General features: G+C 39.7%; 1 protein-coding gene and 1 long non-coding RNA gene across 5 annotated transcripts in view; both read right to left on the bottom strand.

The window, feature by feature from the left end:
• Nucleotides 1-18,603, bottom strand: part of DROSHA (drosha ribonuclease III) — a 119,080-nt gene that overhangs the window by 82,104 nt on the left and 18,373 nt on the right. For all 4 annotated transcript variants that reach the window (XM_041749468.1, XM_041749469.1, XM_041749467.1 and 1 more), the window contains 5 exons: nucleotides 17,628-17,769; nucleotides 15,806-15,960; nucleotides 12,966-13,046; nucleotides 5,927-6,013; nucleotides 3,137-3,223 (listed from right to left, as the gene is read on the bottom strand). In XM_041749468.1, coding sequence (XP_041605402.1) covers nucleotides 3,137-3,223; nucleotides 5,927-6,013; nucleotides 12,966-13,046; nucleotides 15,806-15,960; nucleotides 17,628-17,769 — 552 coding nt within the window. The remainder of the gene's footprint in view (nucleotides 1-3,136; nucleotides 3,224-5,926; nucleotides 6,014-12,965; nucleotides 13,047-15,805; nucleotides 15,961-17,627; nucleotides 17,770-18,603) is intronic.
• LOC121487584 lies at nucleotides 10,010-11,689 on the bottom strand. The gene is made up of 3 exons (XR_005986863.1): nucleotides 11,545-11,689; nucleotides 10,804-10,900; nucleotides 10,010-10,034 (listed from the first exon to the last, which is right to left on the bottom strand). It is a non-coding gene; the product is annotated as an uncharacterized LOC121487584 (long non-coding RNA).

Raw genomic sequence — 18,603 nt, forward strand, 5'->3', positions numbered from 1 at the left:
AGCAACTCTGCTGGATGATTTATGCAAGGACAGTCCTATCCCTGGATCATTTCAACTAAAATCCCTTCTTGGGATTCCTTCTTTGAGCTCTTCTCTTGTATATATTTTACTTTCTTTGGGGCTCTTATCCATACCACCAGAGCCCTTCTGAGATACACAAATCTGGAAAAGCAAGATCTCCATTTCTATTCAAACTTCCATCTCTCTCTAAGTGTCAAAGAGAATTTGTCATTTTTCTACATATGGTGAGCTCAATTTATTGCAAGATCAATGGTCAAATAATATAAATGCCTACCATTTCTTAAAACATGTTTGAATACTGACTGACATTAACTCTTAATTCATCCTATCATAAAGAAACAAAAAAACCCTCCCTAAACTTCTATGTTCTACCTCTACTACTTTCAGGTGTTGAATGGCTAAATCCAGGGCAGTGAGGCCACTGGAAATGGAAAGCCAACTAAGAGCAGGGGTTTTCTTGTGCTTTTGAGGAGGATAAGATATTATACAGTTATAATACATGTATCTTTATAACTTTAGTTATGTTGTCAAAGTCCTTAATAACATCAGGTATTCTAAGTCATAGTAAATGCGCTACATAAAAGGATAAAATGCTCCCAAGTGCTCTATACTTAGCCAACAAAGCTTTCAATCCACTTCGATTCAAGAAGATCTTAAGAAAACTTGTCAGAACTAGATTGGCTGAGATTCTAACATTACCATCATTTGCATGCCCTTCTTGCTGCTATGCTCTCTCTAGCAAGAAAATGAATCAGATCAGTAAAGCGATTTAATAATTCTTTTTCTGGGAGGCTATTTCAAATTCAAGAGGCCTTTGATGGATCTAATCCCTATGAACTGTACAACATTCAGCTTAAAACTCGATTTATTTTATCAACATTTCTAACATAAATGATGAGGCTTATCTTCTTATTACAGAGTGAAGTTCTCAAATTTGGAGAACTTGAGTATTTATATAAAATATATGTGGAGTCAGGAATGTTCAGTCCTATCTTTCATTTTATAACAGTAACAACTGCAATTAATTGAGCATTAGCAGCCTCTCAGTGCCAAACCTTGTGCTGACAGGCTTTAATAAAGCTCAAAGCATCACTCCTCCAAAATCACATAAATATTAAGAATTGGTTAAAAAAAAAAAAAGAATTAGAAGACACAAACCCAGGTCTGACATCTTATCCAAAATAAGAAATGACAACATGTACGCCAAAACCCATGACACTTTTCATGTGTCGACTCATTTTTTACAACTAATACCTCTATCTTACAGATAAGAAAATCAAGAATTATAAAGATTGAAATGTCAAATCATACAGCATGTAAGCGGAATTCACTATTGTTAATTTTTTGTTTTGTTTTAAAGATTTTATTTATTTATTCATGAGACACAGAGAGAGAGGCAGAGACACAGGCAAAGGAGAAGCAGGTCCATGCAGGGAGCCCAATGTGGGACTCGAAGGCAGGCGCTCAACTGCTGAGCCACCCAAGGATCCCCTCACTATTGTTTAAACCCTGGTCTCTCTAAAGCCACACTGCTTTCCTCCTTTGAGTAAGGTGATCCTAAAAGTTAAAATGAGATCTATATCACTACTAAGGAAATAAGTAGTAAGATAATTATAAAGATTTTCATGGTAACCAAATTATTTACATTTGCAAGCCCACTGGGGAAGAAAAAATAATATATAGAGAGAAATGCATTATGTGGGAAGAGCTGGACCAGAGGACCTCCAATGGCCTTTCCCAGTCCAAGACTACGAGGTTTGGTGTAACAAAGGGTTTGAATGGCTGAGACATTTAAGAAAAAAAAAAAAGCAAAGAACCATCAAAACTCAAACCTCTTAGTGCCTTTTCATAAAGACTGGTAGCTTCGTGTGGTGATGGATGTTACTAGACATGCTGATCATTTCATACTATGTACAAATGTTGAATGATTATTACATTGTATACCTGGAATTAATATGATAGGTATATGTCAATTATATCTTAAAAAAAGAATGGCTCAATATTATGCCCCTATCTACATTATGGTCCACATTGGAGGTAAATGTAATATGTATTATCAAACAATTTTATTTTTATATTTAGAATGTCATCACCTTCTAAGGAAAATTCTCCAATATAAAACATATTGTGGAATAAGGAAAATCACACTAAGACAACAATTTGTTTTAAATTAGTATCACTACTATAGAATCATGTCTACTTATAAGGAAAAAAAGAATGATAGAAAGGAACAAGGTCAGGCAAAAATTTTATTCCTTACTCTCCAATGACACAGAATTTCACATTTTGAGCAAACAGCACTTAAATAACTTTTTAAACTGTGGATGTAATTTCTTATAACCAATTCAGAAAGGATTAAAGAACACTGTATTTTGATGTAGATACATCACAGCTATAATTTCACAAGTTCTCAAACAGACTGAATATACTGCTCTGCTCCCTTCCTGAGCTGCCAGCAAATTCTACTCTATGTCCAACTAGAATACAGAAGAGGTAAGACAATTCCCAAGACTGTTAGCTTTGAGACAGCACATTTTGACTCACAGATACAGAACTTCCATTGAACCAATTACCAACAAAGCAACTTTAATATAAAATATTATATAAAAATATCACAGATCTGTATGTCAGACAAAATCTCTTAAAGAAAACATAGTCCTGGGATTTGAAAGCAGAAAAATGTAGGAAATTGATGCAGACTCCAAATGTCTTGAACACAGCTCTCTCTTTTCCTACTGCTCAGACACTAGATAATAGCTGCTCCTTAAAACTTTCCAACTTTCTTTTGAAGGACACCCAACCCAAAATAGCTTTGACACATTATTCCACAGTTTATCTTTCTTTTTCAATCTTTCACACTCTCAAAATGCTATTCTGACACATGTTTACTTACACCATTTAATGTGGACCAAACCTGTGACTCATTAGCACAGATGTCACACCCCCACCTGACACACGCTGCCTCAGACTTCCTGCAGCTTATGCAGAGGGACACAAAGTAAATGTTACTTAGAAGTCAGAAGAAAAGAAATTTATTTTGACTTCAGAAACAAAGAATGAAGGGAAAGAAGAGGGTACAGGAAAGGAGAAAGCCAGCCAATTAGCACATACTTACATTGGTCAGGGGGGCATGTGCAAACATAGAAAATCCTTCAAAGATATATTCATGATCATCATATTCTATAACAGTTGGCCTGTCAGTCTAAAAGCAAGAGAAACACAAAGAATGAATTTAATAACATGATTTGCATGTGCCAAAATCCATGAAAACACAAAGCTACCTTCGGGAGAAGTGCATGGACTCCATAGGCTCCGTGAACATTTTTCTAAACCACCAGGGGGAATTTTATATAAAAGTTTAATTTTAGGTGGAATTCTCTGGCTTCAGTAAAATTTACATATTGATACCTTCAAGAATGCTTATTATGGGTATGATAAAGGGGAAAAGGCTATATGGCTTCATTTTCTAGGAACTTGTTTTATTTAATCCCACAACACTACCAGATCTATTCTTACTGAACTGTATTCTGAACTAATGAAAGTCCTAACAAGAACAAGATAATAGCACAGTCAACTAATAGCTTAAAGTGGAAAAAGACTCAGCATAATGACAGTCAAGACTAACAACAGCCTGCAAGGCCCTGAAAGGACTCAGGGTGCCAGAGGCTCAACCCCTCACAGCTCTTTTCCCAGGACCTCCAAGGGGAAGCCACCCACCACATATGGTAAATCAATTCCCACATAATGTCAAAAATCTTAACTATCTGAAAATTGAATTTATAATTAAAACATACAAATGTTAATCTAAGCATCCAAGATTCTCTTCCTTATGCTATTCTTATATACCATCATTTTTAATCTTAGATGCTAAATATAGAACTAATTATCAAGATAGGCAACCTAAAAAACAGTTTTTTTTAAGATTTCATTTATTTATTTGTGAAAGAGAGTGAGCAAGAGAGAGAGCGTGTGCATGAGTGGGAGAAGGGGCAGAGGGAGAGAGAGAGAGAGAGAAGCTGACTCTCTGCTGAGCAGGGAGGCTGACTTGGGGCTCCATCCTGGGACTCCAGGATCATGACCTGAGCTGAAAGCAGATGCTTAATCAACTGAGCCACCCAGGCACCCTGAAAAAACAGTTTTGTTTGTTTGTTTGTTTGTTTTAAAGATTTTATTTATTTATTCATAAGAGACACAAAGAGAGAAGAGAGAGAGAGAGAAAGGCAGAGACACAGGCAGAGGGAGAAGCAGGCTCCATGCAGGGAGCCTGACATGGGACTTGATCTTGGGTCTCCAGGATCACGAACTGGGCCGAAGGCGGCGCTAAACTACTGAGCCACCCGGCTGCCCTGAAAAACACAGTTTTAAGCACAGGTATTGAACATTATTCTTTTAAATATTATATATTTATGAGAACTGGAGGAGGGTGCTAAAGAATACCCACATGTACATTAGTTGTTTTGCCAGTATTGCTGTTACTTTGTATTTAAATAATTCTAAATAAAGCTAGTGTAAATTAAATATAATGAAAAGAACTTCTGACAAAATAATAAGGTATACCCACTTTGGAAAACATTTGGTAGTTCCTCAAAATATTAAATACAGAGTTACCATATGATCCAGCAACTCCAGGCCTAGGTTTATACCCAAGAGAAATGACAACATACATCCATATGGAAACTTCTACACAAACATTCACAGCAGCATTATTCATTATTCATAAGAGCCCCAAAGTGGAGACCACCCAAATGTTCATCAACTTAATAGATAGATAAATACAGTATTTTTATACAAGGGAATATTAATTGGCCATAAAAAGGAATAAAGTTATATGTTCTAAGATGGATGAATCTTAAAAACGTTATGCTGAGTGAAAGAAGCTAAAAAGATCACATTTTCTATGATCCCATTCATATGAAATATCTAGAACAGGCTAATAATAAAGAAAGTATCTCAGTTGTTGAAGGCTGAGATACAAAAGAACTGACTGCTACTAATGAGTACAGGGTTTCTTTTGAGAATGGAAGATGACTGTTCGAAAATTAGATTGCAGTGATGATTTCACAATTCTGTGAAAAGAATTAAATCATGAAATATATACTTTAAATGGGTGATTTTTATGGTATATGAATGCTATCTTGATAAAGTTGTTAAAATATTTAATTACTAATCATCTAAATTTGACATAGAAATTTCTTGAGGAAAAAAAATTAAAAAAAAAAAAAAAAAAAAAGAAATTTCTTGAGGATAGAAATAACCAAAACTGTTCTAGTTAACAGCATGGTAGACTAGCAGACAGTCGTGCGGACTACAGTCAAACTGCCAAAGTTTAAATCCCCACTCTGCCACTTACTAGCTGAATAATCTTAAGCAAGTTACTTAACCTCATCCGTAAAACGTAGATTGTTGCCTCATCTGCGTAGTGAGAAATATAGTTTGTTGTGAGAAATAAGTGAATACGTGTTCAACATTCAGAGCAGTGCCTGGTACCATAGTCAACAAATATTAGGTATTATTATTATTACTATCATAAATATAATAGACCTTCTTGATTGGGTGACTAGGTAATATATTAGCTTGTCAAGGATTTTTAAGAGATGTGAATGTAACTCTTCCAACTCCACAGTTCCCATGAATAGCTCTAGAAGTCATGGCTGTTATGAATGTGGCTACTATGTGATACTGAAAACAGAACTGCAAAAAGGTACAGAAAGCAGTATAGTGAGAGAAGGCAAAATAAAAGTCATTAAGATAAAGGCCAGTTTTATCAACATAAAAATAAAAATATTTTTAAAGAAAATTTAAAAACTGAATCAGTATTGAACCTATTCACATTTTTAACCTGTTTGTATATATCCAACCTATTTATATTTTAAAATAAATGAAATCTGATTTGTTAGGAACTTACCAAAAAGTTGGTAGGAGGGGAGACTGTAATTCGATAGTGGAAAAGTCTGCCAGCATTGTTGGTCATAGGACGACAGGGCTTGATGGCCTGAGGGAGAAAAATAAAAGTGAGTTTAAGAGTCAAGTAGCAAAATATTTTTATTTAAAAACAAACTGCATTTCTAAATTCGCATCTGACAAAAGAGGTTTTATGTGTGTTCCTTCATGGGTCAGTAAGAAAAGCAGTACCAGGAACTAGATGAATAAAAAAAGAACCAGCTGGTCACCAGGATTCAACCATTTTCCTCATGTGCATGTAATACAAGGGGGTCAGACAACATAAAGATCTTTCTGGATCTTAATTTCCATGACTATCTTCCTTTTATTTGTAACAAAACACAATAGTTGACCTGTGGCTAAACTCCCAAATGCTTAAAAAAAGGGGGGGCGGGCAGCCCTGGTGGCTTAGCAGTTTAGCACCGCCTTCAGCCCAGGGCATGATCCTGGAGACCCGGGATCGAGTCCCACGTCGGGCTCCCTGCATGGAACCTGCTTCTCTCTCTGCCTCTCTCTCTCTCTCTGTCTCAAATAAATAAAATCTTTAAAGAAAGAGAGAGAGAGAAAAAAAAATAACCTCACAAGTGGGGCGCCTGGGTGGCTTGGTTGGTTAATAGTCTGCCTTTGGCTCAGGTCATGATCCTGGGGTCCTGAGATCGAGTCCTGCATCGGGCTCCCTGCTCAGCAGGGAGTCTGCTTCTTCGCTCACTCTGCCCCTTCCCTCCACTTGTGCTAACTTGTTCTCAAGTAAATAAATAATAAAATTCTTTTTAAAAAATCTGAAAAGTAAAAGCAGATTTTGATAGGGGGAACAAAAACAGTGGAAGGATCAAATAAACTGAGTAAAAATAGAAGGGACCAGAAATGAAGGACACATAAGAGGGCGCAGAATAAAATATGCGTGAAGTTTCATGATGGGAAAAAGAAGACAGAAACTGAGGCTTTTTTTGCTCTTCTTCCTTGGATCACCACCAGGTTGACCGGGGCTCTGCTGGGGCTGACTCACAGCTCAACTACCTAATCCCTATGTCCAGTCTTGCTAACACACTCCTCCTCTCACAGGTGAAGATCCCTAAGAAACATCAGGCACCCAAACTTCATCTTAGCATCTGCTTCTGAAGAATCCAGTGTGTAGCTCCAGGAATGATTCAAGAAAGCAGGAGATGAGATAGGATGTTGGAGTCAAAACACTTACCACCTGCTGGCAATGAGGACCCCCCCCCCCTCCATGGTGGTAGATGGAGTCCCTGGCACCAGATGGCAGACCAACTGAAAACTTTCAAAGATGGTGAATTGGGAGGGTGTACCAGTGGAAGCAGGTGCAGTGTACCAGGTATTTAAGACTACGAGAAAATGGGCCCCATGAGGGTAACAGGATAGATGGCAATTGCTAAGCACCACTGATGCTCTAGCATGCCCCTCAAACTTTAGTGTGCCTTGAAACCACTGGAGGGCTTGCTAAATCTCAGATGTTTCTCATTCAGCAGATGAGGCAGGCTGAGAACCTATTCTAATGAGTTCCCAGGTGAAGCAGACACTTGGAAGAACCACTGCTCCACAGAACTGTAACAGAAGGAGAAGAAAGGCAACTGGAAGCCAGACAGACCACTGGAGGCACACAAAGAAGCTGTCCCCTGCAGCATCAATCCGAGAGTGCCAAGCCCAAGCCCAGGGTCAGAGATGGGTAGATCTTAGAGACAATTAATGGCCAACCAGGGTAGATCTGTATGCCAAGGGATGGGACCTAGAAACCTGAGAGGACATACAGGTTTTTAAGCCCCTAGACTCCTTAAAACCCTCCACCTCCTCAGAGGAGGCCCAATCCTATCTATCAGGAGTGATCACTTACCTGTGTCTCAAGGCCACAGAACACCATGCAAGGCAACACTGCCTCCCACAACCAGACTCCCCTCCTGGCCAACAGACTTATAATTAGGGTCACTTCACAGCATAACGCAGCAGGGGAGGTGCTGCAAAGAGAGATTATACCCCAAAGGAGCTGCAAGAAGTGGCGAGCATGTACCAGCAGCAGGATTCTGCACAAGACTGGATGCTGAGAGTGCTTGACCAAAAAGGGCCAGAACAGAAAAGTGGTTAGGGAAGAGTTTATTGACTAGCAAGCATTCAGGATTCAAGGACACCAGATACCAGGAACTCCCTATTAAGATGTCTCCTGAAAGCATGAAAAAGCAATGGCCCACATGAATGTAGTTAAAATACCCAAACTGCCATGACAGAGGAGGAAATAATTCAAAGAGTCAGGAAGTGAGCACATTAGAATGGATACAATATCTATGACTGAAAAATATACCAGATTATCATATCATATTCAACTGAAGGCCCAGAGGAGATGCCAAAGGCCATTTCCTAGGGCCAAAAGAAATGTGCTGGTGAAGGGACACCAGCCTCACTAGGAAGGTCAGTGGTGGTCTCCTCTGCAGGCCAGGGCCAACCGTAAGAAAGGGGGTCAGACAGCAGAGCTTGCTGATAGCAATGAGGATGACAGGACTCTGAAAATAAGGGAGGTAAGATGATGGGACTAACTGCTAGAAGCCAGATCTCACACTATCATTATAACCAGCAAGTTCAAAGAGGCAACTAAAGGGGTCTGGCCCACAAAAGTCATGGAAGTAGTTAATAGAACACAGTATCCTTAGGTAAGATAACCGAAAAGCTGACAAGAGTAATACTTAGTTTGTACCAAGAGAAGACATTAAGAATGGTTAACCAAGGGGCTGAAGGCAGGTTAAAGTCATGATCCCTTTCCCAATTCCAGCCCTATAGTAAAAAAGGTCCTGCAATACCATTACGAGCAAAAATAGTCTCGACAACCCTGTCCTTCCCCAAAGGGCCCTATGGCCATTTACCAAAAAAACTGTACACTGGGGAAAGGGGAACCAAAGAGTGTTTAAGGAGAATCAGATACAGGGGATCCCTGGGTGGCTCAGCAGTTTGGCGTCTGCCTTTGGCCCAAGGCGCGATCCTGGAGTCCCGGGATCAAGTCCCGCATTGGGCTCCCGGCATGGAGTCTGCTTCTCCCTCTGCCTGTGTCTCTGCCTCTGTCTATCATGAATAAATAAATAAAATCTTAAAAAAAAAAAAAAAAAGGAGTATCAGATAGAGCATCTGAATCAATACTGATACTCGAAAGAGACTGATACATCACCTCGGTACACATTAGAGTGAGTGATACAAAGCCAAGGTTTTTAAAAAAAAAAAAGGAATCTCAGTTAAGGTCTGGTTTACAGTAGGTCCACTGAGTTTACAGATCTGCTCAGCAGGCATTTCCCCTTGTCTCCAAAATGTTTCACTGAAATTGACAAAATTGGTAGGTGGCAACACCCCACCCTGGGTCCTTGTTCTATGGAGTAAGAATCATCATATGGGAAAGCTCAAGCAGAAGCCACCAAAATTACCACCATCCCCGACAGAGGCATCAAAACGAGGATCTGGGGAAATGGTATAGATTAGTGCCGTCCTTAAGGATCCAAAAGACACAGGGGTAACAGTCTTTACCTATCTTTAACTCAACAATCTGGCTTCTGGGAGGAAAAAAGAAAATCTAAAGGGATCCTATAGGATAACTACAAACTACCACAAGCTCAAGCAAGTAGTAGTTCTGATTGCACCAGCTGTGCCAGATGCTACAGTTTAGAGTAATATGACTTCAGGTACAAAGTATACAGCAACTGATTTGCTAAATGTATTCTTTTCCATCCCAATCAGAATGAGGATAAGAAATGGTTCACATTCTATGCTCATTCACAGAGAAAAGACAACATCTACAGTCTTGCTGCCAGGTTGTCTTAACTCCCCCACTCACTGTCCCAACAGCCCAAGGAGCTCTTGACCTTCTGGACATACTGCAGAACATTCTAATGCTCCACTGCATCTGTGGTATTATGTTTATCAAACTAAAAGTCTTGACAAAGCATACATGCTCCCAAGGGTGAAAAGAGAAACCCTACAAAGATTCAGGGGCTTACCCCAGCCACACCATTTTTATGAGCCAGTGATCTGAGTGCCAAGACATTAGTCCACAGTAAAAAACAAATCACTGCATCTTCCACCTCCTACAATGAAGAAGAAAGCACAACACTAGGCAGGCCTCTTTGGGAGGCAGTATAGCCCCCACCTAGGAATATTATTCCAGCTCATTCATAGAGTGGTGCACAAGGCTTCTAGCTGTCAGTATGGCTCAAGTGAGAAATCAGCTTCTGTGGTTCCAAGCTATAGTGCAAGCAGCCCTGCTGCAGAGGCCATATAATTCAGCAAATCCTACATTGCTGGTGGGAAAAGATGCAGAGGGGAGTCTGTGGCCATACTGAGAGAATCACAATGCTGGTATTTAGTGTTCTGGAACAAAGCCATGCCATCTATAGTAAAGAATTATATGCCTCTGAAAAACAACCAGTGTGCTACTGGGCCCTGGTAGATATGGAAGGCATGGCCAAGGGACAGAAACAGGCCTATGGCTGAACTGTCCATCATAAGCTGGGTTCTGTGGGTTTCACCCAGCTGGAAGTTTGGAAGGGACCAGCAACAATCCATCATAAGATGGAGGTTGTACATCCAGAATCAGGCACACATTGGAGCAGCAGGCACAGACAAGCTGCATGAGCAGGTGGCCCCACCACTGTGGCACCAGCACCCCTCCCTCAGCTGATGACCAAGGATAGAAGGATGAAAGCAGAGGGAAAAGCCCAAGCTTGGTTTGCAAATGAGTCAGTCAGGGATGGGGGAGCAAGCTGAAGATGGACTGTGCTGCAGCTTCATTCCAGGAGGAATTTGAAAGACAGCAATGAGGGAAGTCTGTCCAATGAGCAGTTTCAGGCAATGTACCTGGTCATCCACTTTGTGTGGAAAGAGAAGTAGCCTGAGGTTAGAATATAGATGGACTCATGGCAGAAGCAAGTGGCCATGCCAGCTGGTCAGAGGCCTAGAAGGAAAAAGATTGGAAGATCAGGGATAAGAAGGTCTTGGGGTAGGGGTGCCTGGTTGGCTCAGTCAGTGGAGCATGTGACTCTTGATCTCGAGGCTGTGGTGTCTGAGCCCCATTATTGGGTGTAGAGATTACTAAAAATGTTTTTAATTAAAAAATAAAATTTAACAAAAGGTCTTGGAGTAGACATGTGGGTGAACAAGCGGGAGTGAACGCAACAATCTCTATCACATGTGGGTGTACATTGGCGGGCACACACCACAGAAGAGGTACTAAATCTCACTGACAAAATGACTCAGCCAGTTGGGGTCAGCCAGCCTCAATCATCAGCTACCCAGAGTTGACAATCTGGGCACATGAATGAAGTGGCCACAGTAGCACAGATGGAGGCTTCACATGAGCCCAACAGCATGGACCTGACTTATCAAGGCTAAGCTGGCTAAGCCACCTGCCAATACCGAACATCTAACAGGCCATCAACAATGACCAATGATGGGCCCCCCAAAATGGCACCATTTCTTGAGGAGACCAACCTGCTACTTGGTAGTAGTTGACTACATATGCCCCATCTATCTTGAAAGGGCCACAAGTTTGCTCTCACAGGAATAAACATATACTCTGAGTATGGGTTTGCCTCTCACCAGTCCTCAGCCAGGAAGCCATCCAGATCTTCCTTCAAGGAAGGGCCTGCTGTGTAACTATGGGGAAAGTAGACAGCCTACAGCCACCGGCTCCTTCAAGGTCAGCCTCTGCTACAGAGCCCCTTCCCCAAGACCATGTCCTTCCCAGGGCAGCCTGCTTTGGAGACAGAGGGCAAAGGAGGTGTGAAAGGTATGCCAGCCTGATACAAGATAGTTCCAATAATTCCAGCTTTATGAGACCTGTCTCGGGGACTTTTCCCTCTGCTCAATCCTGCCTCCACTCTCTTCTTGCCTAATCCCTACAAAACATGTCATACTGCAAACTCTACTGCAGCACCTGCTTTCAGAGAGCCCCACTTGTGGCACAGGTGTGGACCCTCACAAGGTGCAGACCCTGTCACACGGTTCATTGCTACACTTGCTGACGCTCAAAGCCAAAGTAAAAATAAGGAAGTAGTTAAAAACATCCATCACTGCCTCACAGTCTTTATTCTCCTTATTGTTATGGTCTCAAACAATTTTACATAGAAATTAAGGGCTTACAAATACTATGTTTAAACAGAGGGGCAGCCCCAGTGGTTTAGCAGTTTAGCACTGCCTCCAGGCCAGGGCATGATCCTGGAGACCCGGGATGGAGTCCCACATTCGGCTCCCTGCATTGGAGCCTGCTTCTCCCTCTGCCTGTGTCTCTGCCTCTCTCTCTCTCTCTCTGTCTCTAATAAATAAGTAAAATCTTTAATTAATAAATAAATAAATAAATAAGCAAACAAACAGAATATGCTAAATCATTAAGTGATAATCTGGGACAAATAAGAATAACACACAGAGAAAAGATGGTAGAGGGAGAAATGAAGGAAAATAACTGAAAGTGAGCAGTTACATATAACTCAATGATATAAAGTATTCAACTTATCTAGTCAAATATATTTGGAGTGTCTTCGATAAACCAGGGGATGGGGTACACAGGTGAAATCATTCATGTACCACTCACAGTTTAGTAGGGACCAGACTAACAAAGACAATAGCTTACATGCCCCAACAGAAAGAGAATATGTGCCTTATAGTACTTTAATAAAATCATTTTTCCAGGTTAATTCATAACCATTTATAATAAAGGCATGAAAAAATTACTCTATGTACAGTTTTAAGGTATTTAAAATAACAACAAAACCCCTCAAACACACTCTGCCTACTTTAAACAGCATATTCTCCAAAACTTGTTAAAGTTTCCTTTATAACATTCCCCACCTCACCCTCAAAAACCGAAGCACTCTTCTCCAATTATCAGTAACAGAGACTATTAGGAAAGATAAAAAGACTATTTCAATGGTATTATTTCATTTATGGGGAAAGAACAGTAACAGCATCTGTCTACCTCTGGCTTCTCAGCACTTACAAATATAATAACCCAAATGAGTTACCTCTTCTCCGGGATAAATGCTGTGCCTGATTCCTGTGCGTCTTGCTTTGGCGCTGCATTTGCAGAGTGGCCCATCATTCATCTGTCAGAAACAGAATGTAATTCTTTTTTATTGGGGGGAAAATCCACACCACACACGACGAGGCCTCAGAAACTGTGTGGGTTTTAATGTCATGAGTATGGGAGCTCTGAAGAGGCTGTCACGGTTAGAAGATTAAACGGATGTTCCAAAACCAATAAAGCTGCAGACTGTCTATATTGTCTGATAAAGGGAAACCGTATGACAACGCTGGATTCCCAAGTTATTTGTGCAGCCAAGCAGAAAATATCAATGTCGGTATACCGTTTGCCCCGTCTTCCCCACCACTTTCCAGTGAGTTTCTCCCATTTCCTATTTCAGAAAAAATGACTCTTTCACAAAAGAAAAGCATATTTTATACCCTGAAGAAACACAGAGAATGCTTTGAAGGTGACCCGCAGATTAAATGTTTCTAAAAGAGAAACCTAAAGGTATCTAAAGCAGAGAGGAATAAAAAAAAAAAAAAAAAAAAATGCTACCAGAAGCAGAGAAACTCAATGCTAATCAGGTGAGTCAATGTCTGTTTTTTCACCTGAATTTGTTTTACTACCATGAACTCCATCCACATGATAAAATGAGTGAATAATTCCTGGATGCCTCTTGGGTAGAAAGATTGCTGCTAATTCAGGGTCCATGTACTCACGGAATATTTACTCTAGACAGGACAAATAACATGCAAATGATATACTTAGTAATTTAAGGAAAAAGGAAAAAGAGTCCACGTGGCAATATAAAACCACTGGCTTTAAAGAAACATGTGAAGGGCAGAAGAGGACAAGAAAAGAAGGTAATAGCTACTCCACGTGAGGCAAGGGCATGAGAAAAAAAAGGAAAGGAAGAAAGCCTATGTTTTGCTCTAGGGACATGATACCCATCTAAACAGAACAGATCATTTATGTGAGCAAGAAGACCAAAGAAGCAGAACTGAGGTCAAAATCATAAAGGGCCTTAAAAGCCAGTTGCATGAGTTTATTCCAAACAAATGGTAATACTGAATCAAAACACAGACTAGAGCATCAGTCTGGAGAATGGAAAAGTGTAGTTCCATTTCTCACTTTCTTTGTACTAATTAAAATAGATATATACGTATGTACGTGTTAACATAACACATAACACAACATGCTCCCTTAAAGTTCTAGGGATTTATAACTCATATCTAATGAAAATGTCTCAATAAAACTTCGAAAAGAAATATTAAAAGTGAAAAACAATAACTTTCGTTATCCTTTTGGGAAATGTAAAGCTTCAGGTAGCACAAGCAGAGGGATAACACTGCTCCCTAAAAAAAAAAAAAAATCACATTAAGATATTATCCAAAGTAACAGTTGGCAAACCGAGTTGTGATGGGCTTCACTTAAAAGTCACAACACACTCCCCTCAATGTTGGTCAGTGGAAAAAATCACTTCTTGCTCACCAATTTCCAGAGAAGCACACCAATATCCTACATTCCTGCCTTTTACCAGGGTCTCAGCCCCAGTGCAGATTCACCCTTTACAAGGCAAAACTGTACAGAGGATACAAACCAAACATAGTGAACAGAATGGCGAGACTACATAGAAGGCCTTTGTAAATCTCTCATAAAAATAAGAACATACAGAAACCAAGGGACAGGCTTCTTAAAAGAACAATGTGTTAAAAAGACCACATACGGGGGAGGGAGTGACAACTAATGGATAGAGGATTGGATTTCTTTTAGGGGAAACAAAAGTGCTCTAAAATTAAATTGTGATGATGGTTGTGAAATCTTGTGACTACACTTTAAAAAAAACAAAACTGAAATGGTGCGCTTTACGTGTGTAAATTGCATATTAGGTGAATTGTAATTCACTAAAGCTGTTTAAAGAGATCATATGCATGGTTAATAACACAAAGTAAGTTTCAAAATGCAGTCACAATTATTAAACATTTCTGCTCAATTCCAAGAGCAAAAAGCACCACAAAATACATTTCTATCAGGCATTCCAACTATATTAGTTCTAAAGAAAAAAGCCATTCAGATAGTTGTCATCTAACAAGAACCAGAAAAGCATTCAAATTAATATAAAACGGTATGCATTTATTTACAAAGTATGTTTTATATTACCTTTTTATAGGTGTTTATCATGGTTAATAACTTCATATGCATTAAAGGTACTATTTTTTATATGTATTGTATATTTGTAGAAAACAAATCTTTTATAAAGATACTATTTGATATTGTTACTTCATAATAAAGCAGTAAGTAAAAATAAAAATGATTATGTCCAGCTATGACACCATTAGCTCAAAACTGCTTAACAAGGAACAGAACTTACAAGGAGTTGTGACTATTATCAACTAAGCAACCTAAAGCCTTATTGGACTTAAGACATTGTTTACTATAATGCTGCAAGATACCTTCCAGATAAAAAAAAAAAAAAAAAAAAGATACCTTCCAGATGAACTGCTTTTAAAAAGACCTACAAGTGCTCTCTCCCTCAGCCTACCATTTGTCTCCTTCCGTTTAGTGCAAGTTTAATGAGGCAGCACCATTATTCTGCTCCCTAACACAGAATTTACAAACGTCGTCAAACATGATTCAAGAGACAGTTACTCTGGTGCTTATGCTTTGGTGCCAAACTCTGAAGCTGAAGAGAAATAAGCTCCGAGAAATGACACACAACCTTAGAGTAAAATTCAGTTTTCATATCAGCCAACATGCATCTTCTGAGCCTACAGTAATAAATGTGATGTGTGGGTCTGCAACCTTCAGAGCAAGAACACAACATAAAAACATGCGCACCTGGCCTGGGTCATTGTACCAAAGTTCATCATGAAGTCGGTCAGGATGGGCCTTCTTGCGTTTGATTTCTGCAATGACGTCGAAAACTTCAGAGTCTGAGCTGCTCGAACAGGTGCTGTCCTCATCAGACTCGCATTCAGATTCACTGGAACTCTCTAATAGAGGTCAGGGGAAAGAGTGTAGATGAAGGAATTTACAATTGTTTATTCTTTTAACAAACATTTGGGTGCCTGTTCCGCACCAAGCACTCTGCTGAGCAGTATCATGAAAATAATACAGCCCAGAGAGCTAAGTCACAATCTAGTTAAGGAAGCAATGAAAACAAAGAGTTTTGGAAAAAGACCAAAAGGCACTCAGGCAAAAGCATGGAGGGAATAGAACAGGGATAATGGCCAGAGCAAAGGCCCCACAGAAAAATACCAGGAGGTACAGAGTTCGAGTGTCATGAAAGCCAGATTGAAGGCTCTGAATACCAGACTGAAGAATTTAAGTTTTTTTTCTCTCCATGGTAGCAAAAGATTTTAGTTCTCGGAAGTGACTGGATAAAAACAGACTGAGAATTTTGCTAACTGATATAACCCAGCCACAAAAAGACAAATACTGTGTGATTTCACTTCTGTGAGGTACTTAGAGAGCTCATATTCATAGAAACAGAAAGTAGAATGATGTAGGATGTTGGTGTGCTTCTCTGGAAATTGGTGAGCAAAAAGTGATTTTTCCACCGACCAGCATAGTAGAAAAAGGCTAGAAGAAAGAGGGACTGGGGAGTTGTTTAACGGGTACAGAGTTTCAGTTGAGCAAAATGAAAAGAGTTCTGAAGACTACACAACAATGTAAATGGTCTCAATACCACTGAACTGTATACTTAAACAATGGTTAAATGGTATATTTTGTGTTATGTGTACTTCACCACAATTTAAAACAGACCTAGAACTTAGGTTAAACCTAAGTAATATAGTATAGTACAGTAATAAAACCCAAGCCTTACCTAGTTGGATTTTATAGTGTACTGCATGAGATAGATGCTACAGTCTTTGTTCTTTTACAGATGAGAAAAAACACGGAGAGATTAAATCATTTGTCCAAGGTCACATACCAAGTGGCAGAACAGGGACTTGAACCCAGGCCAGCTGGTCTTATCAGTGCTTTTGCCCACCATGGACACTGCCTCTCAGTCAGGAGACATAATGAAGGAGGGCAGATGAGGGACAGAAAACACAGAAAAGGCACAGGGAATGCCTCATCTGTGGACGGCTTTCTGCTAGGGGCCGCAAAGTTAGGACAGCAGTTTCTATCTAAAAGATCTTAGCATCTACTTGGAACCTCAGAATACTTGTGAAAAAATAGACCACCATATGAAAAAGTCACAGAAACTATCCATGTGAGTTGAAAGAAACCTTCAATCAGACTGGCCTAGCGCTGGTGTTTCCTCATCAAAGCAAGGGCTCCCCAGCAGTGGAGAGGGCTACAGGGAATGTCTGCCCATGAGAGGCCTAAGGCACAGGGAACAGGCTCCTGCTTTTGATGGGGAGGCCACACTTACGGTCTCTCCTCATTCGAAGACTGGACAATTCTACAAGGGACACAACTGTTAACATGCCCTGCAAATGAGATTGTTTATCTATTTTGCTGAATGTAATCAAGGAAAAATAAGAACAAAAAGACAAAGTTCCATTGTTATATATTTTGCTGACCATAATTAAGGAAAAGAAAAAGAAAAAAGAGGAAATTTCAATGTGAGACTCTCAAGAACATATCCCCAAAGTCAAGGTTTAAGCAATAACAAGAGCACAGGGTCTTGGTTTAAGAACTTCTGACTCACCCAAATCTTCATCTAGCTTTGTCTTGGGAGGCTCCCACGGAGGTCTAGCAGCTTTGGCCTTTTCTTGCCTACTCCCCAGTTCTTCCTCAAATTTGTCGTATAAGTCACGAAGCCTACTTGTTCCAACCACAGTAGAATCTCCCTTTGAAAAATAAAGGATCAATATTAGGAACTTCATTAATAACAGTCATACCAAAGAGACATACGACCTCATAAATAATCAAAGATTTGTAACATCCAAGATACCATTTTCTTCGATTTAACCAAACATTTAAAAACAAAATTCCCAATACTGTCAATGTGTCCTGAATCACATACAACATTTAAGGCTAACACAATCCTCAGGAACATGCACTTTGCTAATATTGAGAAATATTAAGAACTGTTCATGTATGTCCTTTTGATATGACAAAATAAATCATGACCCCTCCCCAAGAATTCATGATACCCGACACTCTCCTAGGGAACATGCACTTCTCTGCTACTAAAAATCACTGAGAGTCTATCTTCCACATTAACCACAATGATCAAAAATAAATATCTTTAGGCATGAAGAAGTCACAGGAATAAAAGGCACAGCATAGGGAATATAGTCCATGACACTGTCATAGCATTGCATGGTGATAGACGGGAGTAGCTACACTTGTGAGCATAGCGTAAAGGAGACATGTTGAATCACTACGTTGTACACCTACAACTAATGTAACACTGTCAATTATACTTAAATTAAAAAAAAATTTGTAAAAAGAAACACCCTGGTAGCATTTAAAATGTCAAGACAGGGTCACCTGGGTGGCTCAATCAGTTAAGTGCCTGACTCTTGGTTTCAGCTCAGGTCATGATCTCAGGGTCATGAGAGCAAGTTGAGCACGGAGTCTGCTGGAGATTCTCTTTCCCTCTTTCTCTGCCCTTTCCCCCACTTGTGTACTCTCTCTTTCAAAATAAATATATAAAATATTTAATTAAAGAAAAAAAA

Source organism: Vulpes lagopus, chromosome 3, assembly GCF_018345385.1.
Source record: "Vulpes lagopus strain Blue_001 chromosome 3, ASM1834538v1, whole genome shotgun sequence".
In the NCBI taxonomy this organism is placed as follows: Eukaryota; Metazoa; Chordata; class Mammalia; order Carnivora; family Canidae; genus Vulpes; species Vulpes lagopus.